The 19,797-nt window shown below is 38.9% G+C and overlaps 1 protein-coding gene across 1 annotated transcript in view; it reads right to left on the bottom strand.

Moving 5' to 3' along the window:
* cep104 (centrosomal protein 104) overlaps positions 1-19,797 on the bottom strand; it is a 38,086-nt gene that overhangs the window by 17,773 nt on the left and 516 nt on the right. Inside the window, exons 2-12 of the mRNA XM_059333187.1 lie at positions 18,281-18,407; positions 17,157-17,330; positions 15,947-16,085; positions 14,085-14,147; positions 11,075-11,151; positions 10,460-10,628; positions 7,209-7,364; positions 6,800-7,027; positions 5,753-5,968; positions 5,262-5,429; positions 4,239-4,412 (exon numbers count right to left, since the gene is read on the bottom strand). Coding sequence (XP_059189170.1) covers positions 4,239-4,412; positions 5,262-5,429; positions 5,753-5,968; positions 6,800-7,027; positions 7,209-7,364; positions 10,460-10,628; positions 11,075-11,151; positions 14,085-14,147; positions 15,947-16,085; positions 17,157-17,330; positions 18,281-18,393 — 1,677 coding nt within the window. The 5' untranslated portion in view covers positions 18,394-18,407. The remainder of the gene's footprint in view (positions 1-4,238; positions 4,413-5,261; positions 5,430-5,752; positions 5,969-6,799; positions 7,028-7,208; positions 7,365-10,459; positions 10,629-11,074; positions 11,152-14,084; positions 14,148-15,946; positions 16,086-17,156; positions 17,331-18,280; positions 18,408-19,797) is intronic.

Here is a 19,797-nt window from a genome sequence, read left to right as displayed (position 1 = left end):
ATAGTTGTGTGATGCTACACACGGTGATTTGTCATTCAACACAAGCATCCACTACAGAGACAAGTCATGACAGAAAATACAGGTGTACAATTAAAGAAGAACGGAAGATAGCTCTTGGAAAAACTTCTCTCAGCTGTTTGCCAGTTCAGCCTCAAATTTGGGACACACACACTGAAAAGAAACATGTCATTTGTCCTCAACATACAAAGAGGCATTGAGTCATTGCTCTAATGGAGCTCTGAAAAGATCCAGAAGAGCCAGCCGATGATTTCAGAGGGCTGAGACTCAAGGTCTGCACAGTTGTGTCCTTAGCTGAACTCATTAGAAGAGGAGCTACTGCAGCTCATAAAGACCTCCATCCCTTTCCTGCTAAACACACACACCCATGTATGAGTTACACTGCAACAGATTCCAATTAGCAAATGCATATTACGCATGTTTCTTACCTTACATACTGTACGTCAACGATGTCTGGTGTCACCCACCAGTGTTGTGAAAGAGCCAACCTCAAAAACAGGCCACAAATAACAAACAACATCACTTCTGTATGGAACAAGCTCTGGTGGCTCTGTTGCAGTTAAAGGCTACACATAGGCAGTCTCAGCAGTCAGGATGATTGCAACTTGGGGTTAATTAGAAGGCTGGGGCAGAGCATGACAACAAGTTGCCTCCTAACCCTGCTGTATATCAAAACTTTTTTATTGATGACACCAGTGGCAATAAACTGAACTGCTGAACAGCATCGTGTTTCTCTTGCACACTCTACAGGTTGTGTAACAGTTATTTGGTGATTCCAATTTCCATGGTTTAATCAACCAATACTAACAAGTTTTATTGATATTCTGTATTTTGATTGGTCAGTGGGCGTCTGCTCTGTAGATATATACCCTTGTACGTGACTGAGTGAGCCGTGTCAGTGCACGAGGAGCGTGCCCATGGTAGGTTGAATCGCACTCATTCATAATCATATTTTGATTGTTTATTGTAATTATATTTAATTTTCATACAATGTTGATGTGATGATGTATAAATGCTCCCGTGGAATGTAGCGACGCTATTTACACTTTCGGAAATGCTTATCTAATGCAATGTACAGAAAGTGCTTAGGTCATGCTAGTTAGCTTAGCATGCTAGGTCGCTAGTTTGCTTTTATCTATCTGTGATAAGAATGACTGGGTGTGGGCTGTGTCCAAAGTGGCTGACCAGGATTATCCCTTTATGTTCGGCAGGTATTTATGGTGTTGTTGTTTACATTTGTTCCATTTTATTGTCGAACTTGTGATGTTACTGTGTATTACGTTGATTGGAGCCGGGTCAGTGCACGAGGAGCGTGCCCGTTAATGACTGGGTGTGTGCGCTGTGTCCAAAGTGGCTGAGCAGGATTATCCCTTTGTGTTCGCTAGAATAAATCAGACAAAATAAACACAAGTATGGATTCTTCATAATACACAACACAGAATCTACATTGGATACAGTTGCAAGCGAGCATCCTGGGTATAGACCAAAACAGTGACATGACTAGAGACTGAACTGATTGACCATTAATATCATATCCATGTTGATCCATTATTCTAACTAGTTTGCTGTTTGCATCATACTTTATCAGCTGCCTTGCTAACCTTAGCTTAAGTTTGGTTAGCTTGTTGATCGTCCCTGCCTTGCATCATGCTTGGCATGTTGTAAAAAGCAATCGTTAGTTGTACACATTTGCTTTGTACTGTTACATCATATTATGTTAGCAAAAATCAATGCTGTTAGTTAGAATTCACAATGGAAAGCTCGTCAACTAACATATCCACTCAGAAAGCATTTTGCTAGCGATAGCATTTTGCTAGCAATAGCAATCTAAGCTTTCTTCCAGCTGTAAGAGTCAGCTCAGGGTTGGTTTCTATCCCCAAAACCAAACAAAGAACTTTCCATGAACCAAATGCTCAAATGTGACATTGACCTTAGAAAAAGGCAGGTACTTTTTTAAGGTTATGTTATAATCTGTTCAGACATTGGCATTTTAGAGTGATTAATACATGAAAATGGCTTGTACTTTAGTACCATAGTACAGGATCTCAAAGATCCAATTCAATGAAAACAACATGAAGCACAAAACACTTTAAATAAAAAAATTGCATCCTTGGCTAAGACTTTATGTTTTATTACGCTATCACTTTCCTAAAAGAATCATCTAGTTTCAGATCGATAAGGTGGTAAATTCCGATAACACTGATAACACAATGACAGACCAAGCACGCCCAACCTATGTTTTCCAAAGTTTGCCTTTGGAGGAAAGTTGGATCGAATTTTACACGTTTGAGCTGGTTTTTCTGTTTGCCTACTGTGTAGCATGAGGCTCATTTCCAATCATTGTTTTGGATGAAGACTTGTGGGTGCTGTCCATCAGACTGATTACATCTGAAAGGACCATGTGCACGTGCTCCATTGAACCAAAGCCATTATCTGTGTTTACAGTCACATAAAAACCCAGTTAAGCACACAAACGAATATAATCAGTTTTCTCTGCAGGTGCACATAAGCCATTGCCTGTGAAGTGTTGCAGAGCGTGTATTTATCTACTGGGATTATTAATCATACGAATGATACTTTTACTTTAGTGGCATGAAGGATATTTATCAAAGTGCTTACAGGAGGAATTCATCATCAGGATTGGCCAAATAATCAATAAGCAGATCAAAAAGAAAATTATTAATCATTTAAGGGTTTTTTTCAAGCACATGACACATGATTTTATAGTGTAATTACAAAAGGTTTTTTTTCACTGAGGACTGCATTAAAACAACATTGAGAGTCCCCCTCTCTGGTTTTAAATAAGAAGGCTTCTGTCAAGAAAGAAAGATGGAAAAAAATCTATGTTGTTAGGCAATATTTATAACACTTATGCCGTTTTTAGAAATCAAACCTTTTGAAAAGGAAAGCTCAGTACAGGTGTCATTGTTTGATTTTATCTAAATACATAGAATTACGAGGGGTGTGACATTCATTCTTTCACAATTTACATCAAATTACTTTCTCACAAAGCTCAAAATTCCTATCCACAACGGGTCCACCCAAAATGAATCATGACAGTTTTTCTCTTCTCTGACGAATTCCGAGTTTACGAAACATGTCCCTCCTCTTTGATGACGACAAGATCTTCAACCATCTGACTATATGTGGTAATGGGGGATCAATGTCTATGTACATGATGAACAAAGTAGGACTTCTTTATAAAAGGAGCAAAGTCCCTTGTATGTGTATTCACAGTTCATGAAATTCTCAATATAGTATTGTTGTAATTTGATGATTTTACGAAGGAGAACAGATTAAGCATCATACATTTTTCTGTCTTCTCTCCATATTTTTTTGCTGTAATCTCAGACGTCTAAAACAATGCTGTTTTATCTTCTATGCCCATTGTCATAGCTTGCTACTCAACTGGCTTCAGTCAGTCAAGTGGTAACATTTGACTAAGGTCAGTCATGGGCTTGGGGGAATTCAGGAAATGCAGAAATATTAAGTAACAACAACTTTAAAAAAAAAAATGGAACAAGAAGTAAGCCAGAGGCTTCATATGGCTTCGTCTTTCTATGGCACATGGATCAGTGCAGTAGGACAATACTGGATAATTGTTCATCTGTGTGTGATTAATCTGTGACCAAACTGTTCTGTGTGTACTGTTGTAGTACTATTATTTAGATTTTCTTTCCTGGCGCTCTCAGAGAAGGACATGTGCACTGTTTTCGTTCTGCTCCAACTTAATATTGTGAGCTTAGATGTATTTAATGGTAATTATTTGGTTTTATCGGTGCACAGTTGTATTGCTTTGATTATTAGTGTATTTGGGGTTTGCCTTCATGCTGCCTTGGTAACTGTTCCACCCTTGGAAGTCTGGTTCACCTCATGGGATAGGGAGGTTACTAAAAACCTTTTGTATGTGTTACAAGAGGTTCCGCCCTATTTTTTGTATGTAGAAATTGAACATGAAATCACTACAGCTTCAAATACGATATATACAATAACCATAAACAAATGAGATTATCATCAAAGACATTAACAGCAAAAAAGAAAGAGGCTGTTGATTTGTGAACATTAATAAACAAAAGTTCTCAAGGGAGGATTGAGGAGGGAATAAAAGCAGGTTGCAAATAATCTTCTCTTGGGTCAAAGCAAAGCTGCTATGGCAGCAGAGGAAATAAACTGGGGCCACTGGTGCCAAATAAACATGCCAATCCAATGTGTTACTATACCTGTATGAAGGCAGTGGCCGTGCCCCGGAGGCGGCTAACTGAGTCTCCAGTCCTGGCCAGCAGGTTGGCCCAGGTCTGATCTATGCAGTGGGTCACCTCGGCTCGGCCCAGTCCCAGACCTGGGATCAGCTGGCTCAGCAGTAGCCGCTGCAACTTTAAGGAAGCATGGAAAACCTAAGGAGAGAGCCAGCGGATGTTTAGCTCAAACTTAATGGACTTTCCAAGAAAAGCTCGCACCAGGGTGATGTCAATTAGCTGAGAGGTGAGAATTGGCAATGTTTACTTTGGGTTGGTTGGAGTATGCAGATGGAGAGTGACCGTTAGTAGATGTGAATGGACACATCCACCAGCCAGTGGAAAGCAGAGATGCTGACTAACCTGTTTTTTTACAGGTTGACTGAATTACCAGCGCATAATTAATATTTTGTGTTTACACGGTAGATTTAGACTTGAAAGACAACAAATCAGGCTACATTTAGACCCAGCATGTAATGACATGACATGTAGCTCAGATCATTGAGCTGCCAAAGAAAGGTGTATATAACAAGTGAAGCACATTTGTGGAGCCGCAAATTCACCAGCTGACTACTTAATGGAGCATTCAGTGTATCAATGTGGCTTGGAAAATAAATCACTAGAATTATTGCAGCACTAGTCTTTTCATTACCATACAAGCTGTAGACGACTTCCAGAGAGGGGTTACAAGGCCATCCTTGTCAAAACTGTTTGTTTAAGGAAACCAGCTCTGGGAGAGAGAACTAGCATTGCATATGGGACAGGGGGAACATTGTTAAAGAGTGTGCATGTGTGAATGTGCGTTTATGATTCAACTACATGAACGTTAGTTCTGTTTGCAACAGGAATCCAGAGAACATGACTTATAGAAGACTTTGATAGTGACAAAGTAAACATATCCATAACGTCTTAATAAGGCTGTTTTACTGGCAGCAGTTTCTTTTCAGTTAACGTGGACACTCACAGCATCCACACCAGAACAATTTTTCTTTTCAGGACATGACTCACAGATGACACTTTATCCAGGAGGGCTTTCTTAACCAGGAAGACTGCAGCTCTTATCATGTTTCTCAGCTCCTCCTTGGAGGTGGTGGGTGATAGCTCCAAAAGCTTCTTATGCACAGCCAGGAGAGCGTCCTCTCTGTAGGACCATGTTTTGGAATATGCCATAGCCACCTGGAAAAAGGAGAGGGCAAAAGATTAGAGAAGGGGCAGCCGGGAAAGATTTATGTGGGTTATGTGGGATCATTTATGTGGGTGTTACAGCCGAAGTGGATAGAAGTGTATGGTATATGCTATGATCATATATTTTAAACCGTTACAAATCTGTCAATAAACCTTTATTATAAACATTATACTAATAAAAATATATATGTTACAGCTAAAATAGGGTTATGGGAACTGGCTTATATATGAGAATATTAGATAAATAAGAAGTCTGGAGAAAGTAAAACCCTTTGTTAGCTTAGCAAGGCAAGTTTTTACACTTTTTTTTCTACCAGGTTTTCTCCATAGACATCTATTGGAAGGCCAGCCTCTCTCTGGGCCTTCTCCGTCAGGGACTCTGGCTCTCCACTCATCTCAAGGCTGCGTGGAGTCATTTGGGCATCAGGTCGGGAGGAGTGTTGCTCTGCAGGGCTCAGAGGGGCCTCCATGGGCCGGTCTCTCCTCTGGAGGGCTGGTAGAGGCCTCTCATCATAAGGCACACTGGTAACCTGTCAGCACACGACAACAACTTTGGAAATTTAAAGCTTGAAATATGATAGTTACATCCAATATACAACATTTTTAATTCATAGGTAGTCTGTATAAATTTCTCAGCACACAAAATAATACACTTTCCACAGATGTCTCCTCTGTTCAAAGGCTCAAGGAAAACTGATCTACACTTTCAAGTCTGACAAGAATGTCCATCCTTTTGAAAAATTGATCATCTCCACCCTTGTTCTTTTCAGTAACTCTCACTAGCATTTGATCACTGAATGGGTCGATCATTCATCATCATGATGACAATGAATGTTTAACCCCCATCCATACAAACCCAATGTCCATCCAGCCAGCACTGTCTCCTGTGCCCCAGGGCCAACTGGCACCCTACAGCCTCGTACAAGGCTCAAAGCGCGGCCTTGAGGCCAGGTTGGCAGCCGCTGGAGTCAGCCAACTGTTGCACGCTTTTAATTAAATAGTGAAACCCAAACCCACACTAGGGCCGGTCTCAGTAGGTGGTGAGTAAAGCATAAAAGCCCCTGTTGGTCATAATCCCCTGTGTGCTCTGTTTTCCAACACTACAGAGTCAGGAGACGTGTTCCCAAGGTGCTACAGCAGGGTTTTTGTTTTGTTTTTTTACAACAATAAAGGAATTCATGATAGCAGAACAAGCTGCAGATACATCTGTCTACAGCTGGATCATTAATGAGAAATCACTGGGTTTGTCATCACTGACCTTCCATAACACCTTCAGAAAATGAGTAATGGACAAGTTTTTATTGTTTTTAAGTGTCTGTAGGTGTTGGACATGTATTTGTATTTGATAAAGTGTTACTTACGTCTGTCTTGGGTAGAGCAGCAGGAGTGCATGGTATGTCAGGTTGGCTGCTTAATTTTGCCACAACAGGTTCTGCGCCTGACTGTTGGTTCTGAGGAGCATTTGCTTTTTTCCCCTTCCTGATTATGTCTGTTGACACAAGGGGCTTGGTGGAGACTGAACGGTGACCTGGAGAAGGCAGAAGGGAGGGAGGATCCTGGGCTGGGGATGAATCCGCAGCCTGTGTAACCTGGTGTCATAGTGGATGGACAGAACTGAGTTCAGTTTGGGCAGAATAATTCATGATTTTTACCCCCTTATCCTGTGATTTCCCATTTTGTTCAACACCAACACATTGGACAAAAATAGACATTTTCCATCACACAAACAGTCCTTCTGCTATTACTACTTATCAGTGGTTGGTGGCTGACCATTGTCATGTCCAGCAGGTTGTGGACTTCCAGCTGCTGGTAGACGCTCTTCCTATATTCCTCCATCAGCTCCTTCTTTTTCTTGGCCAGGTCATAGTCTTCCTTTTCGATTGCACATCGCTTCTCCACATCATATCGGGCCAACCGCTCCCCCACCTGGAAGAGACCAGAAAAAGGAGATGTAAAGACTGCCCTGCAGCGACACAGTGAGCCTCCACTGCATGTCTAGACAGGTCAACATGGGTGTAAGGCTGTTGTATGACTCTGTTAACATGAACCTAGATTGACTATAACTCTATTAGAGGTTTACCGTATTTCCCAAGCAGTGCCTACAGTTTCAGGAATTATTTGTATCTTGGTGAAAGTAGAGCTGATGCTGATATCTTTGTGATAACACAAACCATTATTTCCACATTTGAAAAAATACAGGTTGTACACTGTTTAGGTGTCTGTTATTGTCCAGGTCTTCAATAAAATTGAATTTGCTTATCACGGTGTCAAAAAGATTACTGTGACATACTGAAATTGTTGGTACATGACTAACAATTTTGTAAACACCCATCACAAAAAGTACAAACCTACTGTACATTCTGTAGTTTTTCTGTGCATTCACTTCATGATTTATGTCTGAGTAAAGTGGCATAGATAATGCTTGTGTTTTTGACACCTTGTACCCCACTGTACTGATGTCACTGTGGAGAAACAATGGTCAAAATAAGACAAATAAGACCCACATTGTAATTATGCATAATTAGCCTTTAAACCTAATTGGAGATGGTTTGGGAATGGACTTGGACTTGGCTTGTGTGAAGTTCCGTCATGCACAATAATACAGCCCTGGTGCTGCATAACAGTAAGTGTGCCACATGGTGAATCATTAAGATTTACAGGCTGGAAATTTGACCACAACTTCCAGTAAGTCAGGAAATTCCAAAAAACTGTAATGAGTTGCTAACCAGGTGCCAAGCGACACAGTCTGACCATCAGTGCTTTGTGATTCTCTACTATTAAACTCTCCAATTTAAGAATCTCCAGCAGTTAGTTCTTTCTACTTATAAGCATCTCTGCTTCTTCCAATTTAAGTAAAGTTGGCCAAATGAAGTAGGAGGAAATACACTAGTCCATTTCATGCATTTTTTTTAGATATCATGTAACATCCAAAACCATCCTCTGACATCCTGAGGGTGTGAAGACAAGGGATTGTCAGCATGACTACCCTGGCAACTGTTTGTCTGTAATGTTAATATGTCATGCTAACAAGATGTTGGTGTGTGTGTGTGTGTGTGTGTGTGTGTGTGTGTGTGTGTGTGTATGTGTGTGTTATCTGGTTACAGAAAGGCTTGCGGTTGGGAGTGGGAGAGACACCACCCGAGGACCATCACTGCAGCTGTTGAGCTTATTAAGAATTCATGGTCAGCATGGTAACGCTGTATACAAAAGAGGTCAGTAACAGGAATCTGAACAATGTTTAACAACTACTGTTACAAACAGTGGTGAAATTACACTGGAATACAGGCCTCACAACGTTGAGATTTGCAGGAGAGATATTCTTATCAGTATTAGTGGCGTTGGCAGCAGGTGGATGATGATATCTAGATGATATCTAGACCTGATGTATTTCCTTACCACAAAAAATGTGGTCATTGTTTGCATTAAAAAAAATGGCTGCAAAAGCCATGTTATTGCCAATAGTGATAATATGGCTTAGAGATGTCCAAAAAAGTGGCAACAAGTTTACAAATCTTTAGTTATGTAAAAGTAGTGATACCACAATGTCAAAATAAACCGCTCGAATAGAAATTCTACATTCAAAATGTAAAAGTACAGAGAAAATATCAGCCAAATGTAATTAATCTATCACAAGTTATAGTTCTCATTAGCAGTCTGACCCCCTTCAGTTTTAGTCATTCTGACTGTCAGCTAAATGTAGCGGAGTAAATAGTAACACCATTTCCCCCTGAAATTTAAAGGAGGAAAGCAAGTATAAATTGTACACATCTCTGTTTCATTTTCTCTGGCGGCTCCTATGGCAATAAGCAGTATTTTCAGGTGTGTGTAAGGATCTCACTTTCCAGAGATCAAACGCATGTTGCCTGTGTGGTGTCTGTCAGTTAGCAGTTTTAGTCATCTCATCAGAGCTCTTTTCTTTGTCTGTTTGTTACTTGTATAGTAACCGCGAACCGCCTCACAGCAAGAGGGTCACTGGTTCGCCTCCCGCCTGCGGCTCTTCTGTGTGGAGTTTGCATGTTCTCCTTGTGTTAGCGTGGGTTCTCTCCGGGTAATATGGCTTCCTCCCACAGTCCAAAAACATGCACTTAGGTTTAATTGGTAACTCTAAATTGCCTGTAGGTGTGAATGAGAGTGTGATTGTCTGTCTCTATGTGTCAGCCCTGTACCCCACCTCTCGACCAATATCTGGGATAGGCTCCAGCGACTCGAGTGCGGATAAGCGGTTAACGATAATGGATGGATGCTTCAAACACAGCATTAGCTCCACCTTCCATCTCTGGCAAACCAACCACTGCTAGATGATAGAAAATGTCACTAGCTGTGCGCTTATTGTGATTTTTTTTTTCTAGGAATGTCATTACAGTCATCAGTTTGCAATAGTGTAAATGTGCTGGGCTTTCATCAGTGGGCCATAGGCTCAATCACCATTGTGTTACCTTATTTAGCAATAGATGGTGACCTAACAGACATACAGTCATGGAAAAAAAATATTAGACCACCCTTTTTTTCTTCAATTTCTTGTTCATTTTAATGAATTGTTTGGACAAATATAGTGATAACAACAAAAATATCTCAAAAGAGCTTTAATTTAAGAGCTGGTTTTCTTGTTAATAACCAAAATCATTTTCATTTTATTTCATTAATCATTTAAGATTTAAATTTAAGAGCTGATATCTAGCCATTTTCCATGGTTTTCTTGATAATGATTTTAGTTATTTTCAAACAAATTTACCATTAGATGTACCAGGCATTAAAATGGACAAGAAATTGAAGAAAAAGGGTGATCTAATAAGTTTTTCCATGACCGTATATTTAAATGAAAACCTTTGAGTACAGCACTCGAGAAGTAGTCGCACTTGAATCTTTTAAACCTTAAACAAGAATTATCCATTAACTTTTCAGACAATTAGTAAGTCATAAAGAGAGAGCACCTCTCGGTATATAAAGCTCAACCATGTGAGTAAATATTTGGTGTCAGTGTACAGCAGCACCCCCAGTCTGCCTCCCAGCAGCTACAGCACCTTTTGCAGGTCTGCGATGGCCTGCTTCAGATTCTTGGCTTGCTCGTATTTCTCCTGCTGGACCATGTCCTGCTTCTTTTGGTCCAGGAGTCGGATGATGTGGGCAACTTCGGGGTCCTGGTACATGTCGAAAGCCAGGTCGTCCAAGGGAGAGATGGACTCACATTTACTGGGTGCAAAACAGGAAATAACATTTGATGAGACAGGGGAAAAAAATCATTAAACACATTAAACACAATATAGAAAGCAGAATATCTTATTTTATGTTTAAATTCGCTTGAGATAATGCCAGTGTAGAATACATGTGTCATTATTGGTTAAATGGGCTCAGCATTGTGCAAATCCTGATCAAAGTGGAAAAACACTGTCCGACCCCAAGGAGTGAGACCCTGAGGTGACACGTCCTTTGGGGGTTGATTTTTTTTTTTTTTTAAAGAGAAAAAAGGAAAAATATTTCAAAATGTGTTTTCCTCTTTGCACGGGACACCACCTGCATTGCCTTCAAATGCGAGTGACCTTGAATGCCTTATTGGTTGGCTTCCAGACTAAATGGCTTTGTTGAACGATGTTATTGTCCCAAGACAAAGAAACCAGGGTTCAATGTCCTAGCCTCACCCCATGAAGGTCGTGTCCAAGGCGGCTTCCAGCTGGGTACTGTTGAGGTAGTGTTCGATCAGCTGCTCTCTGCTTGGCTGGGGGTAAACAGATGGACAAATCACACACACGTGCATATATACTCTGTGTTACAGTTTGCAGGAAAACCTGATGATTGTTTTTCTCATCCCATTAGCTTGAAGGTATCTTCAATTAAAGCCCTTACCTTGACCTTAAACTGACCAAAACACTGCCCTTTCACAAATTACTTTCACAAAAGAACTCCTTTGACCTTAAAATGGCACTAATACAAGTCCACTCACTCACCCACGCACCCACTTGCACATAAATCAAAACCCAATTGTTAATCAGCACCCCCAGGCTACAGCCATATATGGAGACTTGCAATGCACTGCCTATCATCTGGAGTGTTAAGTGGCCAATCATTACAATAACAGGAAACATTGTCTACTGATGACATTATTCTTGCAGTACATCATGAGCACCAAATCAGCATTTGATATGATGAAGGACACACTTTATGTTAGCCTGTACTAAGTAGGAACACGAACAACACAGCAATACAATACTATACACTTATCTGATCATACAGTTTGTAATTACTCTGCCTGAAATGAGAAGCTGCATTATTTTCAAAGAGGACAAAAAGAGCCAAATAGGTTTTAATATCTATTTAAAATGGTGGAAAATTATGAAGAGGAAGTAAAAAAGCTGTGATTATCTATCTATCAATCTTATCTAGCTTTGTTTATTGGGTAACTAGCACTAATAGCTATTATTGCACTATACCTTGATTGTTTGCTTTTACTCTTCCTGTAAGTCGCTTTGGATAAAAGCGTCTGCTAAATGACTAAATGTAAATGTAAATGGGTAACCAAATAGCTAATATGTTACTTTCATTAGTCATTGAAATAGATTAGATCGCCTGATGTGTTTGCACTGACTCTAAGCATATTTCAACGGCATGTTTAGGAACTACTTCTAAAATCACCCAAATTATTTACCAAAAACACACTTTCTTGCTACTTTCTGACTTCCCTTCAATATAATAAATGTTAATGGGATTTATTTTGCAGTATGCGCATCAACAAAACTCTATTTAAAAATGCAACATCATCATGTGTTTCCAAAAACAGTGTGCCTTTTTACTCTGGACAAATCTACAGGCAATAAACTGGAACTACTCTTTATCAAAGCAACAGCCCCTATAAAAACTGCTGATGGTGTGTTTTGTAAATTATCCAGCTTAACAGGGCATAAAGTTCACAAAACAACTAATCTTTGTGAAATAAACCACTTTAACTTATACGACCACCATACCACGATAATACCTTGTTTTGCCTAATGTAGTATGTAAAAGACGAAAGTATAAAAAAACATTAGCAGAGAATGATCCTATTGATTAATTTGCTAACTTATTAAATGAGATAGGGAGCGAGACAGAGAGACAGACGGATAGAGTCATGGTAGGAAAAGCACTGATGTGAATAATGAAATGAAATGTCAGCTGTGATGACGGCCTATTACAATGCCATTTAGGGCAATAACATGTTAACACCACAAAAAAGAGAATTGGAGGAAGCTCAAAATGTAAAAGTAACTTCAAAATTAAAAATCTTATTGCACTTCATCAGCATTGTTTGAAGTAGGGCTGATTTTGGTCTTAGTCTATTAACATTTTAGTAATTAGTGGGGGTTTTTCAATTCCTTTTTCATGCTGAATTATGAAGGTTATGAGCAGGTCTCTGGCAAACACAAGATATAAAGCGGTGCTTTTGAATAATTCTTTGAGGAGGGACTCAGCTTTACAGATCTGTTGATTAGTCAACAAAATTGTATGAGTGTTAGTCAACTACTAATTTCTCCAGTCAAGGGAAGGCCTAGTTTAAAGCCTGGAGATTGAAATTACTACCTGCAGATCGTTGGAATCAAAAAAGTAAAAGAAAACCTTTGACGCCATTGAGCAGACTGTATAATGGAGAAGTAATGAAGGCCATGAAGGCCTCTACATCTCTACGAAAGTGAAAAAGCTTCTGTTTACAATCAGCCTTCACACTTTTTTAAAGCTGTGATCATCATGAACAAAATTCCGATCAACTCCATTGCATTGTCCATTGTGTATGCAGAAATCTTGAAGACATATCCATGTGGCTAGATACCCTTTAGAGGCAAACAAGAAGATATGATTTTATTTCCTTCATAATTTGGTTGATGCGACACTTTTAAAGCACCACATACTTAAAGAAGCTTTCTGTGTCCCTCCACGGGACAAACACAACTTCCACTCACAGAACAGATACAACAGAACAAGATCCAGCCGACCCTCCAGGCAAGATCACTACTGCAGTGGAGGTGCTCAGACTCGGATTAGCGGAGCAACAATGCACAGCCTGTTCACTGGAATCTGTGCGAGTGTGTGTCCATGTCTTTCCATGTCTCTGTGTCAGTGTGTGTGTTTTAAGGTGCTCTCTCTCCTCCAGGACCTGTCTGTCTGCAAAACTATCTGATTACACTGGCTAACTAAAGGCCTCCTGTGTGATTACATACTGTCCTCCCTTTGTGTCTCATTACTACATTCCTGACACATATACACACACCTACACACCTACACACACACACACACACACACACACACACACACATTTAGGTAAACATGTGTGCATATAGACACGCTCATTTCGTGTCTTTGGATCAGTTCATATGAAAAGATACTACATGCAATATATAAAATACAACTATTATGAGTTATATCTATACAATGCAGTATATCCTCCCCATATAATTACCTAATACACCATCACAAAGTTTCCCTCTTTAACTTGTCAAAAGTTCAAACTGTCAAAGTGTCTGCAATGTCAGTGTAAGGATGAGGAAACATCAATCAACCCCATTCTAAGTGACTGATGAGCGATGAGCAATATCTCACAAAACCACAGCACAACAGCCCCATCTAATGTTGTGCACATGTAAGTTCAGTGATGGGTGATGGGTGAGGAGAGTGCTCACTTACAATAGTGTTAAAAGCATTGCCATCCAAAGCATCTCCAAGAACATTAATGGCAACCAAAGCAACCTGAAATCATAAACAGAGTTTGTTGAGGTGGTCAAACAGAAACAAATCAATGCATGTGATAAATGGATGTTTTTGGTTGTTAATAGTGGAGCTATTTACTACAGTTTAAAGGATAAAGCTGGTAATATTCAACAAATCACATGAAAAACCCCAAACTGTTTTCAAATAATTAACTGTATCGAAATCGCAAGTAATGTTTGTGTATTCAAAGCCTGATGTCAATTATTCCTTTGTGCCATACAGCTCCACTGGGCTCGAAAAAAGATGCTCCTTCATTATGAACGAATTACAGTGTGTGATAAAAAAACACACTGTAATTCATTTAAATTCAATCCCATATACACCGTCCTGTGGCTGTAAATACTAATTAAAACACCAAATATGTGTTAATCCGCTGCAGAAAATAGTCCCCGAACAAATGCATTACTAACTCTTGAGTAATGGGTGTGAAAAACTTTAGCCACTTTTTTCACAATTTTTTTACTTAGCCTGATTAAAAATTAGACTATTTATTTGAGAGCTGTATTTAAAGATTCAAGTTTGCAGCAGGAACACATGGGGCATGGGAGTGAGTGACACAGACAGGGGAGAGAAGGTATTTTTATGGAATTTGTTGACAGTAAGAATACAGAGGGACACCAGCCTTGTCCTTTGAGTAAAAAAAAAGCAGCATAATCTATAAACAGGTTTTCAAAAACCTCGATATTGCCATCTGGAACTGATTTTCTGAAATGACTCATTTCAAAATCAAATTTAAGACACAATCTGGGAAAAGCAGCTTATACAATGTTTTTTCAAGTTCAGCATTAAGGCAAATTGGTCTCTTCTGATTGAGGTGGTTAGCCTACAGGAGGCCTTTTGATTCAAACTGAGGCATCATTATTATTATTAGTGGAATATTAGAATCCAATGTTGTCTTGCAGTGTCTGGTGTGTACTGAAAACACCTGAACAGCTGACGACATATAATCTTGAGAAAAGGAAAATAATTCTATTTTCTGGCATTCTTACCTTATAAAGGACTTTTGGTTGACTTATTCACTGAATATCAATAATGGAATACACTTTCTGCTAGTCTACTAGATGATTGTTTAACTAATCATTTGCAGACACTGTAAACGGAGCTTGTGAAATTGAAGGTATAGTTTGCAAGAAGAAAGCAGGATATGTATTCTAAACACTGTCTAATAAATCACGTAACATTTCAAAGGAAGTCATGTCAGTTGGCAGTTGAATACAATGTTAAACTACCAACAGAACGTTTATCATAATTCTTCTGAAACTGGGCTTATATTTGTTATTTTATCTTCTATCTATTAGCCACATTTACAGTAGCCTGTTAATGTTCTCATGTCACAACACCACATTATTATAATTCTACTCTATCTGAGAGGGATTCTCTGGTCTGTGTTGCCATGGGATACAAAGCCGATGGCAGCTAGTCATGTAGCAGAAATCAAGAAAAAAGATCTTCTAGTTATTTTAAATACTTCCAGAAAAAAATAGAAAATTACTTTATGATATAAAATGCTATCACTTGAAAAAACAGGATACAGAAATTACTGCATCCAGATCTGCTTTTATTGGTGAAATTAAATGAAAGATTTTTATTTTTTATTTTTACTTATTTCTCAATTTATGTAACCTTATTAGTTCTGGAGGGCAATAACAACAAAATTACTTCTTCTTTTTTTTTTAACTCAGTTAGAACAATACATAAACCATGTTTTGCTGTTTCAATCTTCTGCATCAGACAGCAGTTCTATGTTGTAGGTGCACTGTTCCCATCGAACAGACTACCTGATTGTGGTGATTGTACTGGTTGACATGGTTCCTATGGAAGGTTATTCTCAGGTACGTTCCGATGGCGTCGACATGGACTGATTTCAGCTCCCGGGCTTTGAAGCCTGTCTTCTCATTGTCCGACAAAGACACATACCTGTGGTGGTGACAGTATAGTGTTGCTTTCTGGTTCAACTCTCCTGCAGACTAAAATGCAATGCCAAATTTTATTCTAGTAAGGGACTTATTCTAATTGTAAGCCAGTGCCTTGGGAAAGTGCATCGGTAGGTATGTTCCCAATTGCTAACATGTATGTATTTTGGCCCCTGGACCTCCCCTCAGGGACCTTGCAATTATGGCCTAAAAGGATAGTTTGGCTTTTTTGAAGTCTGATTGTATGAGGTGCATGCCAACAGTTGATGTTTTACCTTCAGTAGATGATGGTCTCTTTGTTCCCAGTTTGGAGAACCAGACGCAAACTCAAGGTAGCTAATGAATGAACGTATTGCTGATGACGGGGACTGATACAAAACGTATATTAACCACCTAAACAAAGGCCCAACCTAAAAATTTAAAAATGTAACAATGTTATACCGTAGATCTTCCATGTTCCTACGCATAAGCGCTCTTGCTTCATGCACTGCCACAGATCAGCTGTTTTGGACATAATACAGTTGGATAGCAACAAAAAGCTATGGATATATTCTAAATACAGTAAAGTGTACACATAAACAGGTATAACATTTTTTGGTTGGTGCATTTGTTTGGTGTTAAAATACCTTTTGTGTTTCTCCAAACTGGGAACGCGCAGACCATCATCTACTGCAGGTAATACATCGACTCATACAATCACCCATTAACATTCACCCCTTGAATCATGTTGATGGGTAACTAGTGGCCCTAATTTATACAGGCAAAATAGCATAACTATCAAATGCTTTTTATAAATCAAACACAGGACGCTCCTGCCTCCTTCCTCCTTCCTGGTATCATTAGTAAGGTACAAAATCAAAACCAGATCACAGGAACAAAGTGTCAAGAGAGGATCAACATCAAGTGCCTGAACAAGAGTGTCCCCACCAGAAAAAGCCAGAAAACAGCATTGATCAATTAATCACTCGAAAACCTATATCTTTGTATGTTGCATCATTCCAATCTATACAACCATATTTGAAAAAGCTAATGGGGTGCAAGTCAAAACTGATTCTGCCTAAGTCTGGTGTCTCACCCGAGTCTGCGAAGCTGCCCAGGGAACCCTGAGGTGCTGGTTTCAGGGAGGGTGTCTCCAATGTGGAACTCCACCTTGGCTGGGATCAAGTACTGGTGGGTCAGCAGCTGCAGTTTCCTAACCCTACTTCTCTCCACCAGCTGGAGGGTGATGTGTTGAGGGTAGGAGCACATTCTGTGGAATATTTGATTCACATAATGTTCAGTTTATTTAGGAATGAGGAATAAATTAATGAGGAAGGAATAGGAAAATTAAGTAAGAAATGGTGTAAATCATTAGTGTTCTGTTAAACTGCACGAATCCTCATGATCACTGGGTTTTGTTATCATGAACGAAAAGTTATGGAGCATCCGTGTGTGGGAGACAGAGTTTGCATGGGAAACAAGGAGTTTGAACCAGGGAGGAAAGGAAACTGCTGTGGCCAAGAAAAGATGGAATCATGCAACCTCTGTGCTGTTTTTTCAAGCTCTGTCTGAACCTAAGATTAACTACCTAGACTTCTTCTGATGGGCTAGTCAGATGTGTAGTCAACTGATGATGAATTGATTGAAGTTGTGTTATTTCAGAGTTTGGCTGGTCCAGTGTTCTGACTCTTATAACTGGGACCAGTGAGGGGACAAGTGTGTTTGTGGCTATAACAGGCTATATTTAAGACAATAATGTGTGGGGGTCGCTATGACATGATGGAGGGGGAGGGTTACGTAGTCACATAGTTAATGGATGCAGCCAGAATGTACACCCACAACCCAGAAATAATATAAAAAGAAGAAATACTTTGTTTTTTATGTCAGTTGCTTTTGAGGCAACTGGGTTTCGTTCTACTCTGTATTGCTGCAAATGAACCAACGTCGAGTGAAGACTGTTCAATCTAATTTGTGGTTTGTGAGTCCTTGTTACTGTTATTCCTCTACAGTGAGAATCCTTGGTGTCTCACACTTAACTGACAGAGCAATCAATTTTCAGATTAACCTACAGAGTCAATCACTACATTTTGCAAGGCATCGAGGAGGATTCCACAGGGATCCAGGCTTGAACAGGACGACCCTTGCTCTTCCAATGACTGAATGTGTCACAAGCTCAACATCAAAGGTAAGTAGAAAAAAGTGATTAATCAGTTAATGTACCTGCTGGATCTCCAGCCATTGACTGTTGGTGCGTGGACCATGAGCTCCTTGGCACTGAAGTTGTCCTCATGACTTGAAGAGTTGACCACAATGAATCCTATCTTCCTGGGCATCCCTCTGATGGACACTGATAAAGCATCAATATTATAATTATAAAATAATAAACATTTTTTAAAGTCTTACATAATAATATCTGGAGTAAAGAATATGTTGATGATGAGTGTAGGGATGATATTGGGGGTGATGCCACAATTTATTTACTTATTCGACAAGACCGGAATTTATAATTATGAACATCTGCATATTTTATTTCACTGACATAACAAATTGAGCTGCTCTTCTAAAAACGAGTGACAAATTAATTGCAGGCCTATATATTGTATGTCTTGGTTAGATGGGTAAACTCGTTCTGTTTATATCTTGGGGGTCCATTTTAGTAATTCCTTGAAAAGATAGGTCATACGATAATTTTAGACTGAAATTAAATTATGCAGTGTTCTTGTATGGGTGCTTGTGTTCTACTTTTCAGAACTTTGGCTTCTTTATCTGAATGAAAAAAAATGATTTTGATGTATATTTCTCATGACAAAGTAATAAAAAAAAGGTATATTTTTTAGGGTATCAGTAACCAAAAGCATGTATTGTATCAGCATTAGTCCTGACATTATCACCTGAACATGTTTGACAAATATAAAGTACTGCACCGGCACTTTGACCATCAAAAACACTTATAATTATATGATCTTAAGAAAAAAAGAATATAAAAAATATAGATTAACCCATAAGCACCCACAGCAAACAATTTAAATGTACTAGAATCTCCCATATTCAGCTTTATACCTTAACTGATTAAGTCCCTAAGGGACACATATTCAACATCCTGGTGTGGTGGTCATGTGACTGTGACAAGAAGTGACTTCTCCAAAATGTGGGTGTGACTGGAAACAGAAATGTAAAAAAAGTAGCTAATTTCAAAAAGCTTATTTTTTGTTACTAAGCTAAGTTTAAAACCATTTAACAATTCTAATCCGTTAATATGGTGACCTTTATTGCATTTAACCCTATTAGGGTTTGTTATTTGTTTTTATTTATTATTGATTTATTATTATTATTTTGTTACTTAAAAACAAATCTGAAAAATAATTTGTTGTTAAACAGCACTATTAATGTCACAATTTTTTAATTTATGTTGTGGGGATGCAGAGAAAAAGGCAAATTTGTGTTTCTGTAAGCAGAAAAGGTGTCAAGTTTATTTATATTAAAATAAGAAAGATCATAAAAATAAATACCATAAACGCCCAATGTGACATATATGTCACATCACAGATCTTTGACATTTAGGGGTAGTATTTAAAAAAACATCATAAATGTGTTCTATGTGGTCCACTTGGTCTGTGGAATATCCCCCATAATTTTCTTTCAAGGATAAATAGGTCTGGGTTCTTATGGGTTAATTTCCGTCCTTAACTTTAATAAATATATATATATATTAACAACCGTTGGTTTAATAGCAATGT

Source organism: Centropristis striata, chromosome 5 (assembly GCF_030273125.1).
Source record: "Centropristis striata isolate RG_2023a ecotype Rhode Island chromosome 5, C.striata_1.0, whole genome shotgun sequence".
Lineage (NCBI taxonomy): Eukaryota > Metazoa > Chordata > Actinopteri > Perciformes > Serranidae > Centropristis > Centropristis striata.
The sequence above is the reverse complement of the archived record's forward strand: the minus strand, read 5'-3'. Positions and strand labels throughout refer to the sequence as shown.